This window comes from Prionailurus bengalensis, chromosome B2 (assembly GCF_016509475.1).
Source record: "Prionailurus bengalensis isolate Pbe53 chromosome B2, Fcat_Pben_1.1_paternal_pri, whole genome shotgun sequence".
In the NCBI taxonomy this organism is placed as follows: Eukaryota; Metazoa; Chordata; class Mammalia; order Carnivora; family Felidae; genus Prionailurus; species Prionailurus bengalensis.
In genome coordinates, this window is record NC_057349.1 from 87,321,076 (window position 1) to 87,342,911 (window position 21,836).

At 36.8% G+C, this 21,836-nt stretch overlaps 1 protein-coding gene across 1 annotated transcript in view; it reads right to left on the reverse strand.

Annotated features, from left to right (window-relative positions):
• The window catches only part of MMS22L (MMS22 like, DNA repair protein), a 133,868-nt gene that overhangs the window by 31,752 nt on the left and 80,280 nt on the right, over window positions 1–21,836 (reverse strand). Inside the window, exons 15-18 of the mRNA XM_043591973.1 lie at window positions 9,923–10,116; window positions 4,237–4,387; window positions 2,236–2,387; window positions 1,223–1,365 (exon numbers count right to left, since the gene is read on the reverse strand). Coding sequence (XP_043447908.1) covers window positions 1,223–1,365; window positions 2,236–2,387; window positions 4,237–4,387; window positions 9,923–10,116 — 640 coding nt within the window. The remainder of the gene's footprint in view (window positions 1–1,222; window positions 1,366–2,235; window positions 2,388–4,236; window positions 4,388–9,922; window positions 10,117–21,836) is intronic.

Below are 21,836 nucleotides of genomic sequence, written 5' to 3' on the forward strand. Positions count from 1 at the left end.
GAATTATTAACCTACTGAATGATCTATAAACTGACACTTCGCATACACTGTCTTACTATTTTAACCTTTGTGTTTATCCTGTATTCTCAGACAAGTAAAAAGTTAAGATCAAGGACTACTTCTTTTGTTTTTTCAAACCCCTAAGAAATCCTGGCATAATACTATCTAGCATTTAGCAAACAATTATTATTTACTGAGTGATGAAAGAACAATTAATTGGACGGGATGAAATTAGAAGACTCTTTGGAAACTATTAGTGAAGTACATGACCTCTACCTCCCTTTCTGATCCTGTATGGTTCCTAGGATAGGTGTTTAAGTACAAGTGAAGATCCGATCAACAACTAAATAAAAGGCTCAAAAGAAATGGCCATTTCATATCTGCATGAACTATTACTAAATATTTTTAGGATTTATATGGTATCACTAATCGTCATACAACTGTACTTTAACTTAATAGAAACCAGTGGAAGAATTCACATTTGTGGCAATAGCTTATAGCTGTATTTATTTTCATTGCAGTTAATGCCAACCGCTCTGTGGGAAAATAAACCAACTTTTATTGTGAATAGCTTACAAAACCACTAATTCAAACACATGAACAGCTTCAGCAAGGATGCAAAGCAAAGACTATCACATAATATAAATTCCTGCAAAATTAATAAATAAAAGTCAAATGCTGAAAGGGACTATTTATTATGGAGACAAAGCTAAAACAAATGATTGGATTTTAAGGCCCCAACCATAATGATATGAAGCACTTAGTGTTTATGCTAACTACAATAAAATTTTACTGTAAAATTTACTATTTGCTACAGGGTGGTAAACATTAAGTTAGAACTATTATGGACCCTGTATAAGGAAATCTAGTTCCCAAGAATCTGGAGAATATTGCTACCTAGGAACTTCAGCAATAAGATATTCCTACAATTGACACAAGCCTTAGTGTGAGGCTTTTATGTAGCATTTCTTAGTCACTACTTTTCATTAAATGTACTTCTTTTGCTGTCCTTAATATAACTGTCCTCAACAAATATATTCTGTAATTGTACTAAATCACGGATTCACATTTTTATTCCTCCTTAATTTTATAATAGCAGGCAACCAATAATATGATTCATTTAGAATAATTCATTTTATAGACAAATTTCATAAACACTTCAAGTTTTTGTGAAAAATAATTATAATTCACCTGGACAATTACACTAATAAATGAAAAATACCTCAAAAAATAGAATAAGTGCTTTTGTAGGGTCTTCTGGACTGGATAAATATTCAACTTGAGCCTTTGAAAAAATATTCTTTACTTCTGAGAGTTTAAATAGCAACCTTGTCAGTTCAGCCAACTGTCCCAAGTACTCTTTTTCTGTTAAGATAAAAATAATATAATAATATTCATAGGTTTATTATATAAATTTATGTTACATAGATGAGAGTAAGGAATGCAGCATTCATGTATAACATTCTTTTTAAAATAAAATTCAAATTTCCACATAATTAAAAACTTTCAATTAAGTCTCTAAGGAAAAGTTTTATTTAAAACCAAAAAAACATATACTTGTGAATACACAAGCCCCGAAATTTTTTCATGTCAAGCCGACTGATGTAATAAGATATCACAATGAATTTGGGGCATTTTTTTCAGTCCAAACTTTGTGTGACTTACAAATGGCCATAAAGAATAGCTTTCAGAAAAGGAATGTCCTGTGGGCAACCAGAACTGAATGGATATTTAAAAAAACAATAATAAAGTATAAGTATCAGTCTGTGAATAATAATAGTAAAGCAGAGGAGAGGTAAAATATCTAATCTAAAATAGGAGAGAAGTATTCACAATTAGATACTTTTCTTTTTAGGGTGTTAACAGTGTGATATCTGGTTATTTGCTTTACAGTTCCACCTTTTTTTTGTGATTTGTTTCTTCAAGGTAAAAAGATAGCTTGTCACCTGAGAGCAAGTTTTTGTTCCTGGCTTCCAAGGAAACAAGTTCTTTTATCTTTATAGGAGAGAAATTTGTCATATATAACAGGGAAATATCAGGAAAAAGAAACAGGCTGCAAAAGAAAATGTACACACGCACACACACACGCACACACACACACACACACAAAACACGTATATATATATATACACAAACATTTTATATATTTTTCATCTTTTTCTATTAATTTGTGTAAAACAGGACATTTTAAACATTATTTAGCTATCTAGAAAGTAAAATGCCTGAAATACTTACCAACTGCCTGTCCAGGATTTATATCAATGAACAAATCATCAGGCACATAGAAGTTTTTTATATACATTTGCAAAATGCAACGAATCCATGATCTTACAGTTAAGGCTTGGAAAGATACACAGCCTGAATGAGAAAGTGCTTCACATAACATGCTGTAAAAACAAGTTGATGGATATTAAAACGAAAACCAAAACCAAAACCTTACAATATATTCCCTGAGTATAGAGATTAAGAAATAAAGGACAAATTCTAACACACCCCACTTCTTGGCTTGTTTTATAGATACACACATTAATTCAGATATACATTGCTGAAAATAAACACTAGAGATACACAAAAAAGGATATTTTATATAAAAATTTTTGCTCTCATCTATAGCAGTTCTAATTTTTAATATTTATTTATTTTTGAGAGAAAGAGAGCATGTGAGTGCAAGCATGAGTGGGGGCAGGGCAGAGAGCTGAAGTCAGACGCTCAACCGACTGAGCCACGCAGGCGCCCCTGACGGTTCTAATTTTTAATTTCCTTTTTCCACCGATGGCAAATGTGTAGGTTTCTGCCAAGGGCAAGAGGTAAGGAGAATAAGGTTAAAATGGGAAAATCTAGAAAGGGGCTTATAAGTAGCTAGGTGACATAATAAAGGAAGTGGCAAGTAGAAAAAAAACAGTGGCCCTTAGAGTAAATAAAAAGAAGTGGTCATGACCATTTATGGAAGAAAAGAGTTAATGACAAAGATTTCTGTGTGAATCTTCTAACCAATTCCATACCCATCCCTTTCTTTCCTGCTATACCATTCCATAGGCGGTCATTATTGAAGAATTACAAAGTAACATCTGACAGAAAAAAAATAAAACCAAAAATCTTTCTGTGAAGCCAAAAACCTGGCTAAATCTGATATTTAACCATTTTATAACTGGGGGGTAGAAAGGATGAGGGTGGTCTTAGCCTAACTATGAAGTGCTAGGTAAAGTCAGAAATTTGAAAAATACATGTAAGTCATAACTCTAAAAATATTGCTTTGAAAAACCTGAACAGAAGACGTCCCAAAGAGTACACAGTGCCGAAGAACTAAGGTTTGTCATTTATGACCTATACAACCTTTCCAAAGTTCTTTAACACCTTTGCATTTCAGTTTCTTCAACTGTTACTAATACATCAAATACTATTTTTTAAACTAAACTTATTCCAGACAGTTTCAGCAGAAGTATTTAATAAATACTGTTTGTTATTATAGAATTAGCAAGCTAGAAGAGACTAAAAGTAATCCAATCGAAGTTGAGCTCCCTTACTTCATGACTTAAAGCCAATGAGAAGATGGCTTACTGACTGCTTAGTGGACTCCCTTATGCGAATACCTCACTGACCGCATCCCTCTTCATCTGGACAGGAACTACAGTGGTCTCCCAGGTTTGTGCATTTATTTTCCCTCATCTTACTATTCTTTTTCAAATCTTCCCAATTACACTATTTCTATTGTAACTTCATTTACTATACGTTTTTCCTACTGGAGTTCCTCAGATCTGTTATATAATGCAACAGGAGATACAGATAAGGAAACCAGGGTTCAGGGTGATGAAGTGTTGTGTTCCTAATTGTACAAGAGTTGAGTCTAAAAATCCAACTGTGAAAGGGAAAGCTATCATTACACCTAAAAATACAATATACTTGTATTTTACAGAACCAGCAATATTAATTACATAATTTCTTTCACAAAGGTGAATATAGAAAGGTAATTTCAAGATGAAATAAAGGTAGTCCTACAAAAACAGTTTTAAAAAAAAGCTTTTAAGCAGCAAGTTTTATGTTTATTTTTATTTATTTATTTATTTTTAAGGCAGGCTACTGCCACTGTCAAATGCTGATACATCCAAAAGCAAAAACCACCAAAGTGTCAGTATATGTACGAAGATCAGTTTTTATTTGTGAAAATTCTTACTTTCCTAGTATACTGATCTATCATGAGTTTCTATACATGTGCATACCTGAAATCAAGTCACTTACCTATTTTGTAGGCAATGACTTAAATATCTTGCTACAACCTGGGGCCAGATGATATCATCCCAACCAAAAAGCTGTATTATTGATATAACTGGCTGAGGCTGAAGATCTGATGGAGCTGTGCTGGGCATGTCCAATGCTAGCAAAGTAAAATCTAGATTTAAAATGAGAAAAATTTATGGTGAGGAATTTTTTCTTTAAATTAAAAAAAATTAAAATTTTTTTTTGACAGAGAGAGAGCACATGTGTACTCTTGAGTGTGGGGTGGGGAGTGTAGAGAGAGAGGGAGAGAGAGAGAGAGACAGAAGGAGAGGATCTTAAGCAAGCTCCGTGCTGAGCATGGATATGGGGCTCGATCCCATGACCCTGGGATCATGAACTGAGCCAAAATCAAGAGTCCAATGCTCAACCAACTGAGGCACCTGGGCACCCTTATAGTAAGGAGTTTTTAAAAACTATTTCCCCTCCCCAAATTATATCAACAGTGATAAAAAGAATTCACTCAATAATAAAATGTCACATGTAGAAATGCAGAACAAAAAGCAAAAACTGAACTATATTCATGTTGCCAAAGAAATTTCCGTAGTGATTATATAATCTCCAAGAATGGGTCTAGAATAATCTATTTTAGCATTATCATCATGGAATCTATAATGGCTTCCTCAAATTACAAATTCTACATCTGATGTTTGTACCCCCTCATTGAAAAATCCCATTTATTTTTATTTTTAAAAAGTTTTTAAATGTTTAATTTTTGAGAGTGAGTGTGTGCACGTGCGTGTGAGCGAACATGAGTGGGGGAGGGGCAGAGAAGGACACAAAGAATCCAAAGCAGACTTCAGGCTCTGAGCTGTCAGCACAGAGCCCAATGCAGGGCTTGAACTCACAGACTGTGAGATCATGACCCGAGCTGAAGTCTGACGCTTAACCGACTGAGCCATCCAGGCGCCCCTCAAAAAACCCATTAAAAAAAATATTTCTAGCATCTATTTCTCTCCAATCAAGCTAATGTACTTGCCACCTACCACAGAGAAGACTTTGGTCTCAGACAATGGCTAGTCTTCCATTAAATGGTAATTTCCTAGTAATCAGTGACACTCCACTTTCTTCAGAACCTACTAAGCCTAGGAACTAGAATTCCCTAGTTAGCCACATTAAACAAATATACTTTATTTTGTGATTTCCTGGGAATTCCCCACCTTAATTTGTATTATATTAATTTATGTTTGTCAATAGACTGCTTATGAAGCACTGGCTCCTCCGTACCTCCCTCAAGTGGTGGCTGTGTATTCTCCCACTTCTCTCCTACACTTGACCTACAGATAGCGGAGTTTGCGCCTTGGTCCCGAGGCTGCTTCTAGACCATTCTCCCCTTCCTCCTCTTGAAAACCTCCAGCTTTGACTCTCATGTCATCAGACACCAGTCACTAATTCTCCTAGTTGCATTCGCCTAGTGTTTCCTTGTTCATCTCCCCTCATTCCTTTAAGACTATAGCTCACTAACCACATCCTCTCTAGCAGTGCTCCTGTCATAATCCTGGATGGCTTTTCTTCCAATATCCTGGCCTATCAGTTTCTTGAACTTCCCTCCTCAGCGAATCTATCTTCCACTCTATTTCAGCCATTTACTCCCATGCTGATACTGTGAGACTTTGGCATTAGCAATAAGTACATTCTCTCCCGCTTTCTGGCACCTCCACCCAATTGGAGGGGTTTTCCAGCTCTCTTGTCTCTAGGTCTCCAACTCCCAACAACTATCTGATTCCACCAAGACCTACAATTCATTGATCCGACAACTTTTTCCCTGTCCCTCACTGCCTTCATGCCTTCTTTCCTTTTTTAGGCAGCTTTATTGCACGGTCCACTGTTACGCTAGTTTTGTGTACTGTCCACTCCCTTGCTTCTTACTTGATTCATTGTATTTCTCTGGAAAAAGCAAATGTTTAATTCCAACTCTTGGTCTTCTCTTGCTATGTACCTGCTCCAGTATAAATGGCTGGCAAGGAATCCTACTGACTGATCTCACTTTAAATTTAGGACTATACACTTTAAGTTAGACCTTAGAGCTGGCCAGCATTCCTGATACATTACTCCAGTCCATTCAGACTTTTACTCTCCTGGAGGGCTACTGCATACCTTCTTCCCTCTGTCGTTAGCCAGCACTTCCTCCCCATCCCCACTTTCAGCTAACGGCCTTACTTACTACTTCACAAAGAAATGAGAAACATCAGCCGAGAACTACCACAAGCTCCTGGCACATCTACCTAGCTGCCTGTTCTTGGACCCCCCCTTTTTTAAGTTTGTTTGTTTGTTTATTTATTTATAGAATGCACATACACTGGGCCCATTAGCAGAAACATCAGGTGTAGAATTTGAATCTGAAGAAGCCATTATAGATTCCACAATGATAATGATGAAATAGATTATTCTAGACCCATTCTTGGAGACCTTTATGATCACTGCACAGAATCCCAAGCAGGCTCCACACTGTCAGCGTGTGGAACGTGACATAGGGCTCGAACTCACCAACTGTGAGGTCATGACCTGAGCCAAAATCAAGAGTCGGTCACTTAATCATCTGAGCCACCCAGGTGCCTCTGGGCCCATTTACTCTGCCTTCTCTTCTGCTCCTACAGATCATCTGAGGCCAAGTCTTTTATAGGATCCCATTTCTCTTAGACATTAAACCACAAGTGACTACCATGCATCATTAAGTTTTCCTTTACTCCAAACATTCATGTCAGGATTATAAATATACTGAAATTTCGCCCATGTTATTAAAAAAAAAAATCTCTTTGACCCACACCTCCCTCTAGCTAACATCTCCATTTTTCTACTTCTCTTAAACAGTGATACTCAAAAAGATATATCCACATTTGCAGTCTGTAATTCATCTTCTCACATTTTCTCTTAAATCACCTTTAATCAGGACTTTGTTTCTAGCACTATACCAAAACTCCTTTTCAGGGTGACCACTGACCTTCCCTCTTGCTAAATCCAGTGCCCAATCTCAGGCTTCATCTTTTTTGATCCATTAATAGCATTTGAGCAGTTGATGACTTCCTCTTCCTTGAAATCCTGTCATTTGATTTCCAGGGCAACACACTTGGTTTTCCTGTTGCTTCACTGGCATTCCTTTGCAGTCTCCTCTCTTGGTTCCTTTTTATCCCACAAATCTGAACATGGGAGTATCCTGGAGCCCAGTCCTCATGCTTCTCTCTTCACCAAACTTACTCTATCGATGATCTCAACCAGTTCACAGCTTTAATGACTATACACAGTTCCCAAATTTAACCTCTTCTCTGAACCCAACACTTATTATCCAAGTGCCTGCTTTTCTTAGAGTTTCATGGGTATCTAAAAAAAAAGTCCAATATCAAAATCCCAGTAGTCTTCCCTCATAAAATCTGCTTCTGTCACAATTTTCCTCACCTCCATAAATGAGGAATTCTCTCTTTATTCTGCTTACCATATTATACCCACCTAGAAATTCTGTCAGGTCTACCTTCAAAATACTCTGTGTACCTTCTGACTGGAAATCCAACCGCTTCTCACCACCTGTACTGCTACCATGTTAGCTCAAGCTGCTCATTTCTGAATTGTCAACGGTTCGCTAACTGGCCTCCCTATAGTTGGCTCTCAGTCTAGTAGCCAGAAGGGTGTTCCTCACTGCTTTGCTCAACACTTTTCCAAAAGCTTCTAATCTCAGAGTAAAAGCAAAGAGTCTTTCCAACTGCATACAAGGCAGAACACAAGCTAGCTCTTCACTACCTTTTGGTTATATATCTGGACTCTCCCTTCCTTTCTTATGCCACACAAGCTTTTATGGCTTCTCTGTGGTTCCTCAAGCACACCAGACATGCTCTTGCTTCTGTTCTTGTGCAGAGCATTGGTCTCTGACTTCCTTCAGGTCTTTGCTTAAATGGTACTTACTCAAGCCTCCCTGACAATTCTATTTAAAATTACAATCTGCCTCTGGCATTCCCTATCCTCTCTGATACATTTTTATTTTTCTCCAAAAACAATTATCACCTTTTATTACATATCTTGCTTACTTACTAATTGTTCTCTCCCCTGCACTAGACTAGAAGTTCAATGAGAACAGGTAACTTACACGTTGAGAAAAGGAATTGCAGTCCTTTTCCCATTGGTAATTCCACAATGGCATTACCATAAAATAAATGTGGGTGTTCGATGACTGTTGTTTTTAATGCAGGAAACTTTTTTCTCCTAACCTATCAAGTCTTTACTTCAAAACAAACCCCTATAAGTATGTGTGTGTGTGTGTGTGTGTGTGTGGGTGTGCGTGTCTGTGTGTGTGTATACACTTTTACCTATTTTTAGCAACTAGGACAGCGCTCATTAAACTTGTGTGGTATCATTTCTGTTCACTGACTGTGAGTTGGGATGATGAATGCAAGAAAGAGAAGTCATATTGGCTTCTAATGACTGCTTTGGTTAAACTGATTACATATCAATATTTATTTTCATAGACATTCTGGTAGCTGGAAAACTGTGTCCTGTCACAGTTCTTCAATCTGTCATTGTAATGTTTTAATTATGGAAATGCTAGTAGAATTCAAGGTCTTTCACAATTTATATCATTCAGTCTTTTATGTAGTGCTTTTAGCTCAGCTTTCTGTCATTCACACCAGGGTAAAATAAACCATGGTTTAGGTGTTAGGTCTTTTTTTTTTTTTTTTTTTTTTAAATTTTTTTTTTTTTTCAACGTTTATTTATTTTTGGGACAGAGAGAGACAGAGCATGAATGGGGGAGGGGCAGAGAGAGAGGGAGACACAGAATCGGAAACAGGCTCCAGGCTCTGAGCCATCAGCCCAGAGCCCGACGCGGGGCTCGAACTCGCCGACCGCGAGATCGTGACCTGGCTGAAGCCGGACGCTTAACCGACTGCGCCACCCAGGCGCCCCTAGGTGTTAGGTCTTAAAAAACATCACATCGAAATGCATTATATACCTTTACACAAATTGCAATTAAAGGCATGTAGTTGCTATACTGATCTCCATCTATTCTAGTACTTCTTAACATATTTTGCGTGAAATATTCCTTTGAGAAAGATAATGATCTCTTCTTAGAAAATGGCAAATATGCTCAGATACTCAAATTCTTGTCTACAACGTCATGTGATTCAGATTCCCTTAAAGCCTAAGCACATGACCTTAGGCCAAGAGTCAAATTAATTAAAAATTACAACCTAAAATAGAATCTAGAAGTCACAACAATAACAGTCTATACATTTGAAGTTATTCTTATCTCTGCTTGGTGAAGTAGAATTCATAGTACATTCTTTTACTCTTCACAGAAGTAACTTCATGTTACATCTAGATATCTCCATACACAATTTGAAAATAACATCCTTGAACTAGAAGAAATCAAATGTTACTTTTCTTTCCAGATATTGCACGCATAAGAAAAATTTATGCACATTTGATATTTTTAAGATCGAAAATTATATTTTATTTTTAGTGAACAATCACTTAATTTTTACCTTTACTAAGAAGAAAACAAGCCAAAGGATCTTAATTTAAAAATATAAAACTCTTTTTTATCTTTCTGGTTGTCAAAGTATTTATTAGACTGTAATAAAAGAGTTTGTTACCAAGCAAATAGAAGAAAAAACTGACAGAGTCTGCAAAATGAGAAGCTAATTAGCAAATTAACAACGCTGACCTGCAGCTGCGTCCGCAAGTTCTGAGAGAGGCACTATCTGTGACATTCTCTGACTCTTCAAAAATGAAAAGAAATGTCTCCATAGTGCACTGGCAACTGCAGCAAGGTGGCGCTCTTTAGCCGATAATGAAGACTGCGCAGTTAGGTCCACATTCTCCTTTTGAAGTTCCTGACGCAATTGTTGATGCATACTCCTAAAAAGAAATAAAAATATAGCTAACGCCCAACAAATCTTTACAAAAATCTTCTCTGAATACATTTTTGGCTTTTAACGTTTATATCATATGAAAACTGAAGGACCGTTTTATATAATTAAAACCTTTATGCCAAGACATTATGCATTTCTGGTTATTTGATGGATGAATGATGGCATATTAAGCACCATAAAGTTAATGTTAATTACTAATGTCAACCATTAATTATATGCTTTTTAATATGTCAGATCCAAATGAGAAACAGGCAGCTTCAGAATGAATGTCTGCATTTTGCAACTCGCTATGACAAGTGATTTTACTTACAGTGTAGACATGAAAGCAATTTTTTAAACCATTTTCTTCCAAGAGCTTTAGGACATGGATGTACCAAGAGGAAAGAAAGTACATCTAGCTTGCCTGTGTGTGGCATTTGTAATTAAAATATTTTCCTACACAAAACTGTGCCAGGTATAATCTTGGTACTTTGGTCCCAAAAAAATCCATAATCATTTTCACAAAGCGGACAATAATAAATAAAAAAGTTCTTGCTCTCCATAACTTAGTAAAACATGAATACAATGCTGCCTAGTCATTTATTTATCTATATGTTTAACTGAAAATTTAGACATTTCTTGCAAACCAAAACTACAGTGAGATATCACCTCACTCCTGTCAGAAAAGGTAAAATTAACAACACAAGAAACGACAGGTGTTGGTGAGGATGTGGTGAGAAAGGAACCCTCTTGCATTGTTGGTGGGAGTGCAAACTCTGGAAAACTGTATGGAGTTTCCTCAAAGAGTTAAAAATAGAACTACCTTAGGATTCTGCAGTTGCACAATTGGTTATTTACCCAAAGAATACAAGAACACTAATTCAAAGGGATACATGCACCCCTATGTCTATAACAGCATTATTTACAATAGTCAAGATATGGAAGATGAATGGATAAAGAAGATACAGTGTGTGTATATACATGCACAATGGAATATTTTATTCAGCCATACAAAAGAATGAAAATCTTGCCATTTGCAATGACATGGATGGAGCTAGAGTATAACGCTAAGCAAAATAAGTCAGAGTAAGACAAACACCATACGCTTTCACTTACACGTGGAATTTAAGAAACAAAACAAGGGGAAAAATGAGAGAGAAATAAATAAAAAAAGACTGTAAATTATAGAGAACTGAGGGAGGGAGGTGGGTTGAACAGGTGATGGGGATTAAGGAGTGCACTTGTTATGAGCACAGGGTGATGTTTGGAAGTGCTGAATTACTATATTGTACACCTGAAACTAATTTAACACTGTATTTTAACTAATTAAAAATAAAAACAACAAAAAAAGAAAATTTAGACATTTCTAGACCTTAACAGAAATATAAGAGAGGAAGGAAACACTAAGAGATTTTTGTAGTGATCTGGAATATAAGGCATTTTTGCAATATTCCCAACTATTAATAATTTGATTACCTAACACTAAATGTACAACCATAATATTATTCCTGTTTCTATTACTGCCACATCAATTGAGAGTTGATACAAATGCATGGATATCATCCTGAGATAGATACGCTGTCTTCAATGAAAGACAAACCAGTTAAAACATAACCAATAGAGCTAAGGCAGAAGACTTCCTCTGATAGTGTTCCATTAAGAAAAATAACTAGTACTTAAAAAAAATATTACATTATTTCTCACATTCCTGATGTTTTTTTAAGTTGTTTTTTTTTAAGGGGCGCCTGGGTGGCTCAGTCGGTTGCATGTCCAACTTCGGCTCAGGTCACAATCTCACAGTTCATGGGTTCAAGCCCTGCTAATAGCCCTGGGCTATTAGCCCAGAGCCTGGAGCCTGCTTCGGATTCTGTGTCTCCTTCTCTCTCTGCTCCTCCCCCACTCATGCTCTGTCTCTCTCTGCCTCTCAAAAATAAAGAAATGTAATAAAAAAAATTTTTTTAAGTGTTTTTTAAAAAAAAATATTTTTGACAGAGAGAGAGAGAGAGAGAGAGAGAGACAGAGCGTGAGCAGGGGAGGGAAACAGAGAGAGGGAAACACAGAATCCAAAGCAGGCTCCACGCTCTGAGCTGTCAGCACAGAGCCTGATGTAGGGCTTGAAACCCATAAGCTATGAGATCATGATCGGAGCTGAAGCTGGCTGCTCAACCAACTAAGCCACCCAGGCGCCCTGCCTGATGTTTTTTTAAAATGTTTTATTTATTTATTTTGAGAAAGAGAGAGAGAGAGCAAGTAGGGAAGGGGCAGAGAGAGAGGGAGAGAGAATCCCAAACAGGCTCTGCACTAACAGCCTAGAGCCCGAAGTGGGGCTCAGGAACTGTGAGATCCTGACCTAAGCTGAAATCAAGAGTCAGATGCTTAACCAACGGAGCCACCCAGGCGCCCCTAAATTAGTTTATATAGGGGAAGTAGACACTTAAAATAAATACACAAAATACAGAACTTAGTACACATACCTAAAACATTTCCACTGAAAGATCAAACTGGACCCAAGACCACATTTTAGGACTTTTCGCATAAACTACACCTAAGTAAGTAAAATATTATCAGTTATATAACATTAGGATGCTGCGCCCCTTGCCACTGAATTCTTGGATAATCATGAGACACTACTTAATACTACCTGAAGTATCGATAAAAAAGTACAAAATGCCTGGGGAAAGAAGATCATAGCAAGCAATTCTCATAAAGCTAACCAAATATCTGCTATATCCTCTCTGGTAAAAACATGCCTGAGATGCTTTCAACTTGAACTAGTGGCTAGAGAACCATTTCAAATCCTTTAGCTTTGAGTAAGTTGAATATCAACTACTAAAATCCATTTGGCACCTAACTTAACTGCCTACATCAACATGTAGCAAATTTCATGACCACATGTCAACACACTAGAGTCCAAGTAAAATAACACCACCATTGGCACAACACAGTTATAGCCATTTCAAAGTATACTGGTTTCAAAGAATAATTTACTGTACTAGAGTAGGATAAACTGTGCTCCCTATTTCTAAATAGATAAGCCATTTCTTCACTAAAACCTATTCCCTAGGGAGGGATATCATTTCTGGTCATCCTCTTTGTGCTAGAAATTCTTAAATTAAAAATCAGAACAATTCTATGAGATAGGTATCAGTAATCCTCTTCATAGATGATGAAGCTGGCAGTGAGAAAGTTAAATACACCCAAAGGTCACATGGCTAAGAAAGGCTGGGCCCATATTCTGAACTTAAAACTCACTCTGAAGCCCATACCTTCCTCCTACACACACACTTATGCACTAAGAATCACACAATTTAAACACTGATCAATCTTCTTCTCTTCCTACTTGGGTTGAAGAAAGTTCAGAAAACCTAAGAAAAGGAGCTAGAAAACCCTCATGTAGCTTTGCCTCTTACACCAGAATTCTGTGTTAGAAAAAAGTACAAGAGATACCCAGAAAAATGCATTTGAGGCAATACTGAAAAAGGCCAACAAATCTGAGCCACTTTTGACCTCTTCAGAGCAAAACAGTGAGGTACCAGGGATTCTAAGTAGGAGTTACTATCGAGATCTGATTCAGAGGTCTGAAAAAAGAAACAAACCACTAGGTAAAAAAGCTAGAGATTACATCTTCCAATGTAAGAGTTAACACAGCAAAAACAAGTTCCAATTAAGCATAAGACATTGACCCAAACACAGATTTGTTTTGGAAATGTGCATCCTCTTTGCATTTTGGTTCGAAAGAAGTTAGATATCCTGGGACTATGCAAAATACTTTCTGCTTGATGGTTTGAATATTCAAGGAATATCAGTTTGAATAAGAATGAAAATCTGCTAATTTAACACCAAATAAAGTTGTTTAAAACCTTGTAATAGTTTGTGTAAACATGAGCCAATCAGAGAATGACAGATGCAGGAAATGTCAAGGATATCCTACAATGGGAGTCTGAAGGGAGAATCAAATTTCTGCACTGTAGCCAAAACAGAAATACTCCTGGCAGTCACAGGTAATTTTTTTTAAATTACATTTTCTGGATGAGAAAACTAACTGCAGAGACTACAGAAAATTTATTGTATCACATGTGACTGTGTATCTGCTGAAGGTATGTTTACGAAAATGCAAATACTGAAAGAAGCTGTCACTACAGGTAACAAATACAACACAAAGCATATATGAAATACATAAAGTGTCTAACAGTTCTCGGTGTCATGGCTATTTTATGAAACATTTTCTACCTTCTTCAACAAACTGGAGAAAAATATGAAAGTAAATTTACTGCACAGAAAATGAAATGTACTATTGGGTCAAAATCAAAAAAGAAATATCACAGGAGAGAGAGAATCTCCTAACACTTGGCAAATGTTTTGAGTAAAGACAAATTTAACATGGGTTAAAACCATTTTGGAAACACACACATGTGGAAATATACATGCCTAACTATCCGACTTACATTCTGAAAGATGCAATATAGTATAGTAAAAAATAAAATTTGCTGAATGTCAAGTTACTCAAATTGTGGCTCTCAGAGAAACAACAGCAACACCCAGCACTTATCACTATTTACCACCATGTGCCACGTACCATGTTGAGTGTTTTATAAGCATTTATTTCTTACTGTATGAGTTTGGTGCAGTTATTATCATCTTACAAATGGGGAAAGTAGGGCAAAAGAAGTACATGTTGGGTAACACAGCTGGCTATTAGCAAAGCTACCCAGAGCTGTGTGACCTCAGAAAAAGTGAGTAAGCTCCCAATGTTTATTTTTTAAGAATCAAGAAGAGGAACAATCATTTGCTATATCCACTGTCAGGTTAACTGTGAAGACCACATGAAATACTTCCTCAAAAATGTTTAGAAACCTACCATTACAGTAGGCAAACACCAAAACTTTTCCTTCCTTCCTTCCTTCCTTCCTTCCTTCCTTCCTTCCTTCCTTCCTTCCTTCCCTTCCTTCCTTCCTTCCTTCCTTCCTTCCTTCCTTCCTTCCTTCCTTCTTCCCTCCCTCCCTTCCTTTCTTCCTTTCTTTCCCAAACTTTTCCATACTTAGTTATCCAGATCTTCTTATGCTTTTATTTTAGCTCCAGTATCCTTCCCCCTATGGCTTACCTTATTATGTCTAAGCATGTTCCTGGTTCCTGGATCTGACTGCTCTCTTGCCCAATTTTGCAAGATCTGTTTTCCTGGGGTTTTTTTTGTTTTTTTATTTTTTAAACATTTGCTTTTTTGGGGGGTGAGGGGCAGAGAGAGGGGGGCAGAGAGGATCCCAAGCAGGCTCTATGCTGACAGCAGAGAGCCCAATGTGGGGCTTGAACTCATGAACCCTGAGATCATGACCTCAACCAAAGTTGGATGCTCAACCGACTGAGCCATCCAGGCGCCCCTGTTTTCCTGTTTTTATCTTTCCACTACTTCCTTCTGTGATTTCACATATTCACTTAGTCATCACAGCCCCACATACTCACCCCTACACAGTCACGCAAATACACTGAGGTATCTATCACATGAGTGGCACTGAAACTGGCACCTGCCTGCTGCTCCCTGCCAGCCTGGTCTCTGTAGTACATTCTTTCCTCACAGCTTAGGCAGGCTTCTGGGAACACTTCCCGGACTACTGTATCTAGGTTTTACTTCTAATCCTCCTTTTCTTTTGTTTCTCCTATAACTGATAATTACAGAAGTATGACATTCTGTACATCACTGTCCTAGTAGTCATTATTGTATATGTAGTATTTCTAATACATTATGCCTCAAAATTGAAAGAAAATTTGTCTAGTGAGGGACCTGTGTCCACACATAAAGCATAATATAATACAACTGATAAGAGATGAAAGCAAGGGATTAACAACAATTAATAATTGAATTCCTCCTTTAGTCCTACTCCAAACCTGGCAACTTTTTTCAATCAGTATTAGTGAAAAATAAAATGGTAAGTTCTAAGGTAAAAAGTTGTTCTAAACCAAGACAGATAATTATTCCAAGTATCTGATTTAGCTAATAGAAAACTGGATGGGAATCAGATTACTCTATGACCATTTTTATTCTCAGATAAACTCACTAAAAAACTGAAGGTACTTTGGATCCTCTTGTCATTCTTGTTCACAGCTAAAACCTAGGGCTATAATTACTTTACTACTCAGAATATAACATAATCAAAGTAATGACATTACCAGAAAAAAAAAAAAAAACCTAAGTCTTACAGTTTGAAGTTATCCTAAAAATCATCCAATCCAATCCAGCCTCCAGCTATAAAGAGACTTCTGCAAAGCCCCACTATGAGAGAATGGTAGCTTGAGTCTTGAGCCCCAGTTCTGTGCATGCCCCAGTTATCAGGGAGAGGCAGTAAATCAGAAACCAGGCTGGCAAATAGCAGTCTGGTTATGCCTTGCAATGCCTCCCTATAATAGCTCAATGTGTTTGTGTGTATGTGGAGGAGGGGGTGGATGGTGGTGACGACTGAGTGCATATGTGACATCAAGGCTGTTTTGACTACTGAGGGACTATGACAAATAGAAAGCACAGCACTGGCGAAGATGCTTCCAGACACATATAATGCACTAAGGAATAAGGGAATAAAAGGGCTTCTCAAGATGTAAGGAAACTTGTCCAAATGAACACTTGTCCAGGAAAGACAAGACCAGCTTGTGACCCCAGAAAACTTCTGAGACTTAGTTTTTCATCTGTTAAATGGAAATAATGCTCTATTATATACACTATCGAGCTGTCAAATCACACCACTTAGGTAAAAACAATCTGTAGACTATAAGGCAAGATAATGTGCATTTTAGTCGCATTTCTACTGCTTCTAAATCCGTAATAACCATGCTCATGATGCAGTAGAGCATTATCTAGGAAGACATGGGCTTTAGAGGCAGACATACCACAGTATAAATCTTTGACCAAGAAGTGTCAATAAGATACTTTCCAATAATGGAACAGTTACTGTAGGCCAGGGAATTGAAGATTTTTATTGAGAATATATACACAGTCTTATTCTGTTTTTGGCCTTTACTAATTTAATCCTATAGGTACTATTATTATCTCCATTTTATAGAAAAGAAATCTAAGTACAGAGAAGATAAATAATTTGATTCTGGGCTATACTGTTAGTAAGCAGCAGAGCCAGAACTTGAACCCAAGCAGTCAGTCTACCATGCAACTATGTTACACCTACCTTAAATGCCATTTTGCTCTCCAAATAAATAATACATGTTTTAATGTTAAGTTGCTATAGTCATTCATTCATTCATTCATACGCTAAGCTCTTAATAAAGGTAGTTACAAACTAGTATAACACCCAATCCCAGGTGGTATACCAGTTGCACACACATTAAAGGTTTAATACTTCTGGGAGTGGAGGTCATTCTATAAGGATCCCAAAGGTCAATGAACATGTGATAATTTAAAAAGTTTCCTGTGAAGGGTCCCTGGATGGCTCACTTGGTTAAGCTTCTGACTCTTGGTGTTGGCTCAGGTCGTGACCTCGCATTTCATGGGTTCGAGCCCTGCATTGGGCTCTATGCTGACAATGCAAAGCCTGCCTGGGATTCTCTCTCCCCCTTTCTCTCTGCCCCTCCTTCATTCATTCTCTCTGTCTCTCTCAAAATGAATAAACTTAACAATTAAAAAAATATATATATATATAAATAATATATATAAATATATAAATAAAAATTAAAAAGATTCCTGTGACCCACAATTAATTAATTTGCAAGACTGGGGAAAGAGAATATATCAGGAATCCAATGTTGAGTCTGGCAAACCAAGCATGCTTGTAGCAATACTGCCTTACAGTTTTAGAGAATAGTACTGGTAAAGTACTTAAAATGAGGCTGCTTGCCACTATCCCCCAAATATGGTACAGCATGAAAATATGCCAGTAAAAAGGAGTTATTTTTAGGAATTAACTCTCATAATTTTATTCATCACATTTATAGATGATTATGGGTCTCAAGTCAGTTAAGTTTTCCAGTAGTATTTTACTTCATTTTATTGTATATCAGTAAAAAGGGGGGTGCCTGGGTGGCTCAGTCAGTTAAGCATCCAACTTGATTTCAGCTCAAGTCATGACCTCACGGTTTGGGAGATCGAGCCCCACTTTGGGCTCTGTGCTGTCAGCCTGATTAGGATTCTCTCACTCCTCTCTCAAAATAAATAAATGGGGGCGCCTGGGTGGCTCAGTTGGTTGAGTGGCCGACTTCGGCTCAGGTCATGATCTCGCGGTCCATGAGTTCAAGCCCCGCGTCGGGCTCTGTGCTGACAGCTCAGAGCCTGGAGCCTGTTTCAGATTCTGTGTCTCCCTCTCTCTGACCCTCCCCTGTTCATGCTCTGTCTCTCTCTGTCTCAAAAATAAATAAAACGTTAAAAAATAAATAAAAAAATAAAAATAAATAAATGAACATTTAAAAAAAAAAAAAGGATCTACCTTGGTAGTCCTCAATTCTGACTACCATCAAAATCATCTGTAGAGCTTTCTAAAACTACTAATGCCAGTCTTACTAAAGATCTTCCTCTGGGGTGCCTGGTAGCTCAGCTGGTTAAGCATCTACCTCTTGATATCGGTGCAGGTCATAACCTTGCAGTTATAAGATTGAGCCCCATTTCGGACTCCACTCCAAGCATGGAGTCTGCTTGGGATTCTCTCACTCCCCCTCTCTCTACCCCTCCCCTGCTTGTGCTCTCTTTCTCCCAAAATAAATAAATAAGCATTAAAAAAAATCGTTAAGTTTGGGATCTAAACATATTACTTGTTCTTAAATTCTGACTCACTAGGTCTGGGGAGGGGCCAGAGAGTCTACATCTCTGTTCAGTAGATGCTGCCAGCCCTGGGCCACACTTTAATCTCTTACCTTCCTGACTTTCCTCGTTTCTAAAATCGGGTCAATAATAGTACCTAAAGGATTAAATTAGTTAAAATCAAACACTTAGAATAGGATTGACATATATTCTCAATAAGCTGACTTTGATTTTTTGGTCAATGATAAAAGTGACTTCATTTATTGCATATATCCTATTTAATTCTTGTATCACATAAGGATATGGCCCATGGACTACACAAGTAGCAAGACCATATATAATTCTGTACTAGAGGAGTACTCTACTCTGTAGGCAGAAGTATAAAACAAACTGTAGGCTTTATACCAACTCAGGGAAGAAAGATCATTGAGGGCATCAGAACAAAATGGGCATGGAAATGATTCTCTAAGGACAGGTTAAGAACTGAATATGTGAAAAGGAATAAAGTAAAAGCACAAAGGTATACAAAATCCATTCATTTACTCTCTAATTCCACACATATTGCATATGCTCTACGCAGTAGGGATATAGAGTTTACAAAGCTCTGCCTTTCTGGAGCTTATATTTTAATAAGGTAGATAATGAAACAAACATAGATGTGTAACATTTCAGGTTGTGGTACACTTTATGAATAAAAAGTAATCAAAGTACGGAGATAATGAATGATGGGAACAAATATTTCAACTAGGATGATAAGGAAGCATCTACTGAGGTGACATTTGAACAAAAACCTAAATAAGTAAGGGAGGGAATTATGGGCGGAGAGCATTCTAGGGAGAAGAAACAGCAAATGCAAAGGTGCCAAGGTTGGCAGTTCCATAGGCTCAAGGAACAACAATTAGGAAACCAGTCGGCTGTAGCACAATGGGTGATAGAAGGAACAACCGATGAAAAGCAAAGACTAACATAATATGCATCTTACAAGGAAAATATAAAAGAAAAAGGGGAAGGAAAGAAAAAATAACCACTCTAACTATAATGGAGCAACACTAGAAGGCAATCAATTTAAGAATGGAAAATATGGCCATGTTTGTTCATTCACACGTTTTCCTCATTCACTCCACAAAAGGTTACTCAGCACCACTCACTGTATCTGATACCAAAAACAATTAAGGCAGACACTGCTGTTAAAAAATAAATAAATAAATAAATAAATAAATAAATAAATAAATAAATAAGTCAAGATTTCATTTTAAAGGTAGTTAGGAGCCACTGAAGGATTCTGAACTGAGCAACAGCATAATGAAAACAGTGCTTTGGGAAAGATTAATCTGGTAATGGCAAACAGAATGGGTTAGAATAAGAATGGACTAGAGACCAGAGAGACCAATTATGAAGCTTCTGTAAACATCTAGGTATGGGCTTATACCCAATTTGAGCTCCTTATGAAGGAAAAAGAAAGCCCACAGTAATTATTTGGCATTTTGTGAGGGAGAGGAAGCAGTCTTTGTTTTTGTCAAATTTTGAGGGAGGGAAACTAAAAGTTAGGAGGGGCAATTAATTAGTACAGGAGAGTATAATTTGATTTGAAAACAGAAAACTTATGTAACAAATTCCAAAAAGTTTTTGGAAATCTAGATCCAGAGTCCAAGAATATGTATAGACTCAGGAATCACTGTTTTGTAATTCAGCTAATTAATGAATTCAATGTCTATTAATTACATGAAGTACCATATTAGATGCTATCAACTATGATCATTGCTCTGAAAGAATATACAATCAAGTTCTGAGAAAGGGGTATGTACAGAGTATAGTAATGCATAAAAAAGGAACGTTTGGTCCAAGTAGGGGTTTGATGACTTCTTAGAGTAAATATGCCATTACAAGATCATGGAAGTTGTGTTAACTAAATGAAAAAATAATACAAAAAAGTTCTAGGAAATTGAAATAATATGAGTAAAGCATAGTAACATATTATTGCATGGTGTATGAGAGGGCTCACCAACAATTTAGTATTACCATAAGATGAAAGGTCAAGGGGTAGAATGATGGAAAGTCAAACTAGAGAAGTGATGGAGTTAAGGTGTTGAAGGGCCATGCCATCTAAAAAGACCTAGGAGTGAACAATTCTTTAAAGTGGAGAGAATCAACAGCAACAAAAACAACTTACATACTCAACATATATCTGCCTAATAGTTGGTTCCCAATATAACCTAAAACTTATAAGGACAATCCTATGCACTTATACATTTAAACACCCTGTGTAAATGAACAAAGCTAATGTTACAATGCTATTTGTATTTTTACATATATATTTTTACATATTTATACATATATGTATATATATATTTTTTTACATAAATATTTTAAAAATATTTAATGAAATATTTTCATTAAAAAATCCAGCCTGGTAAGTATATGTGACTTGGTACATATACAACTATATATAACTCATCATAACATACTATAAATATATATATTTTTGTCAATGCTTAAATGCTGTTTCATGTTCCCATCTAATAAAAGTGAGCACAACAAAACAACCCGAGCAAGTCTGACTTATACCATTAGCATTATTAGTACAGCATAGTGCAAATTCTCTTAACAAATGGGGGCTTTACTGCAATCCTGAGTTGAATATACTTATTTTGCTGTGGGGTCTGTTTCTGCCATTTAGTCTGAGTTTGGGGGTAGAGTTTAACCTATAATCAATAAGTAATAGTCTTGAACTTAACACAAGAATCAAAGAAAAAGTATTAGTCTGGATATTAAGATTTAAGTTTTACAGCACCTCAAGATGCCTCCAAGGAAACTGTTGAGGGTAGAGACCACATCAAGGCTTGGGTGAAGTCCTTCGACATTGTAACTATAATAAACTATAGGCAGATGGATGCCATAACTTAGAGATTTCTAAAAGAACAAGAAAGCAATCACCACCTGACCGTGGCCAACTCACTTCGGAAGGGGTAATGCTACAGTAACCTTATATTGCTTATATT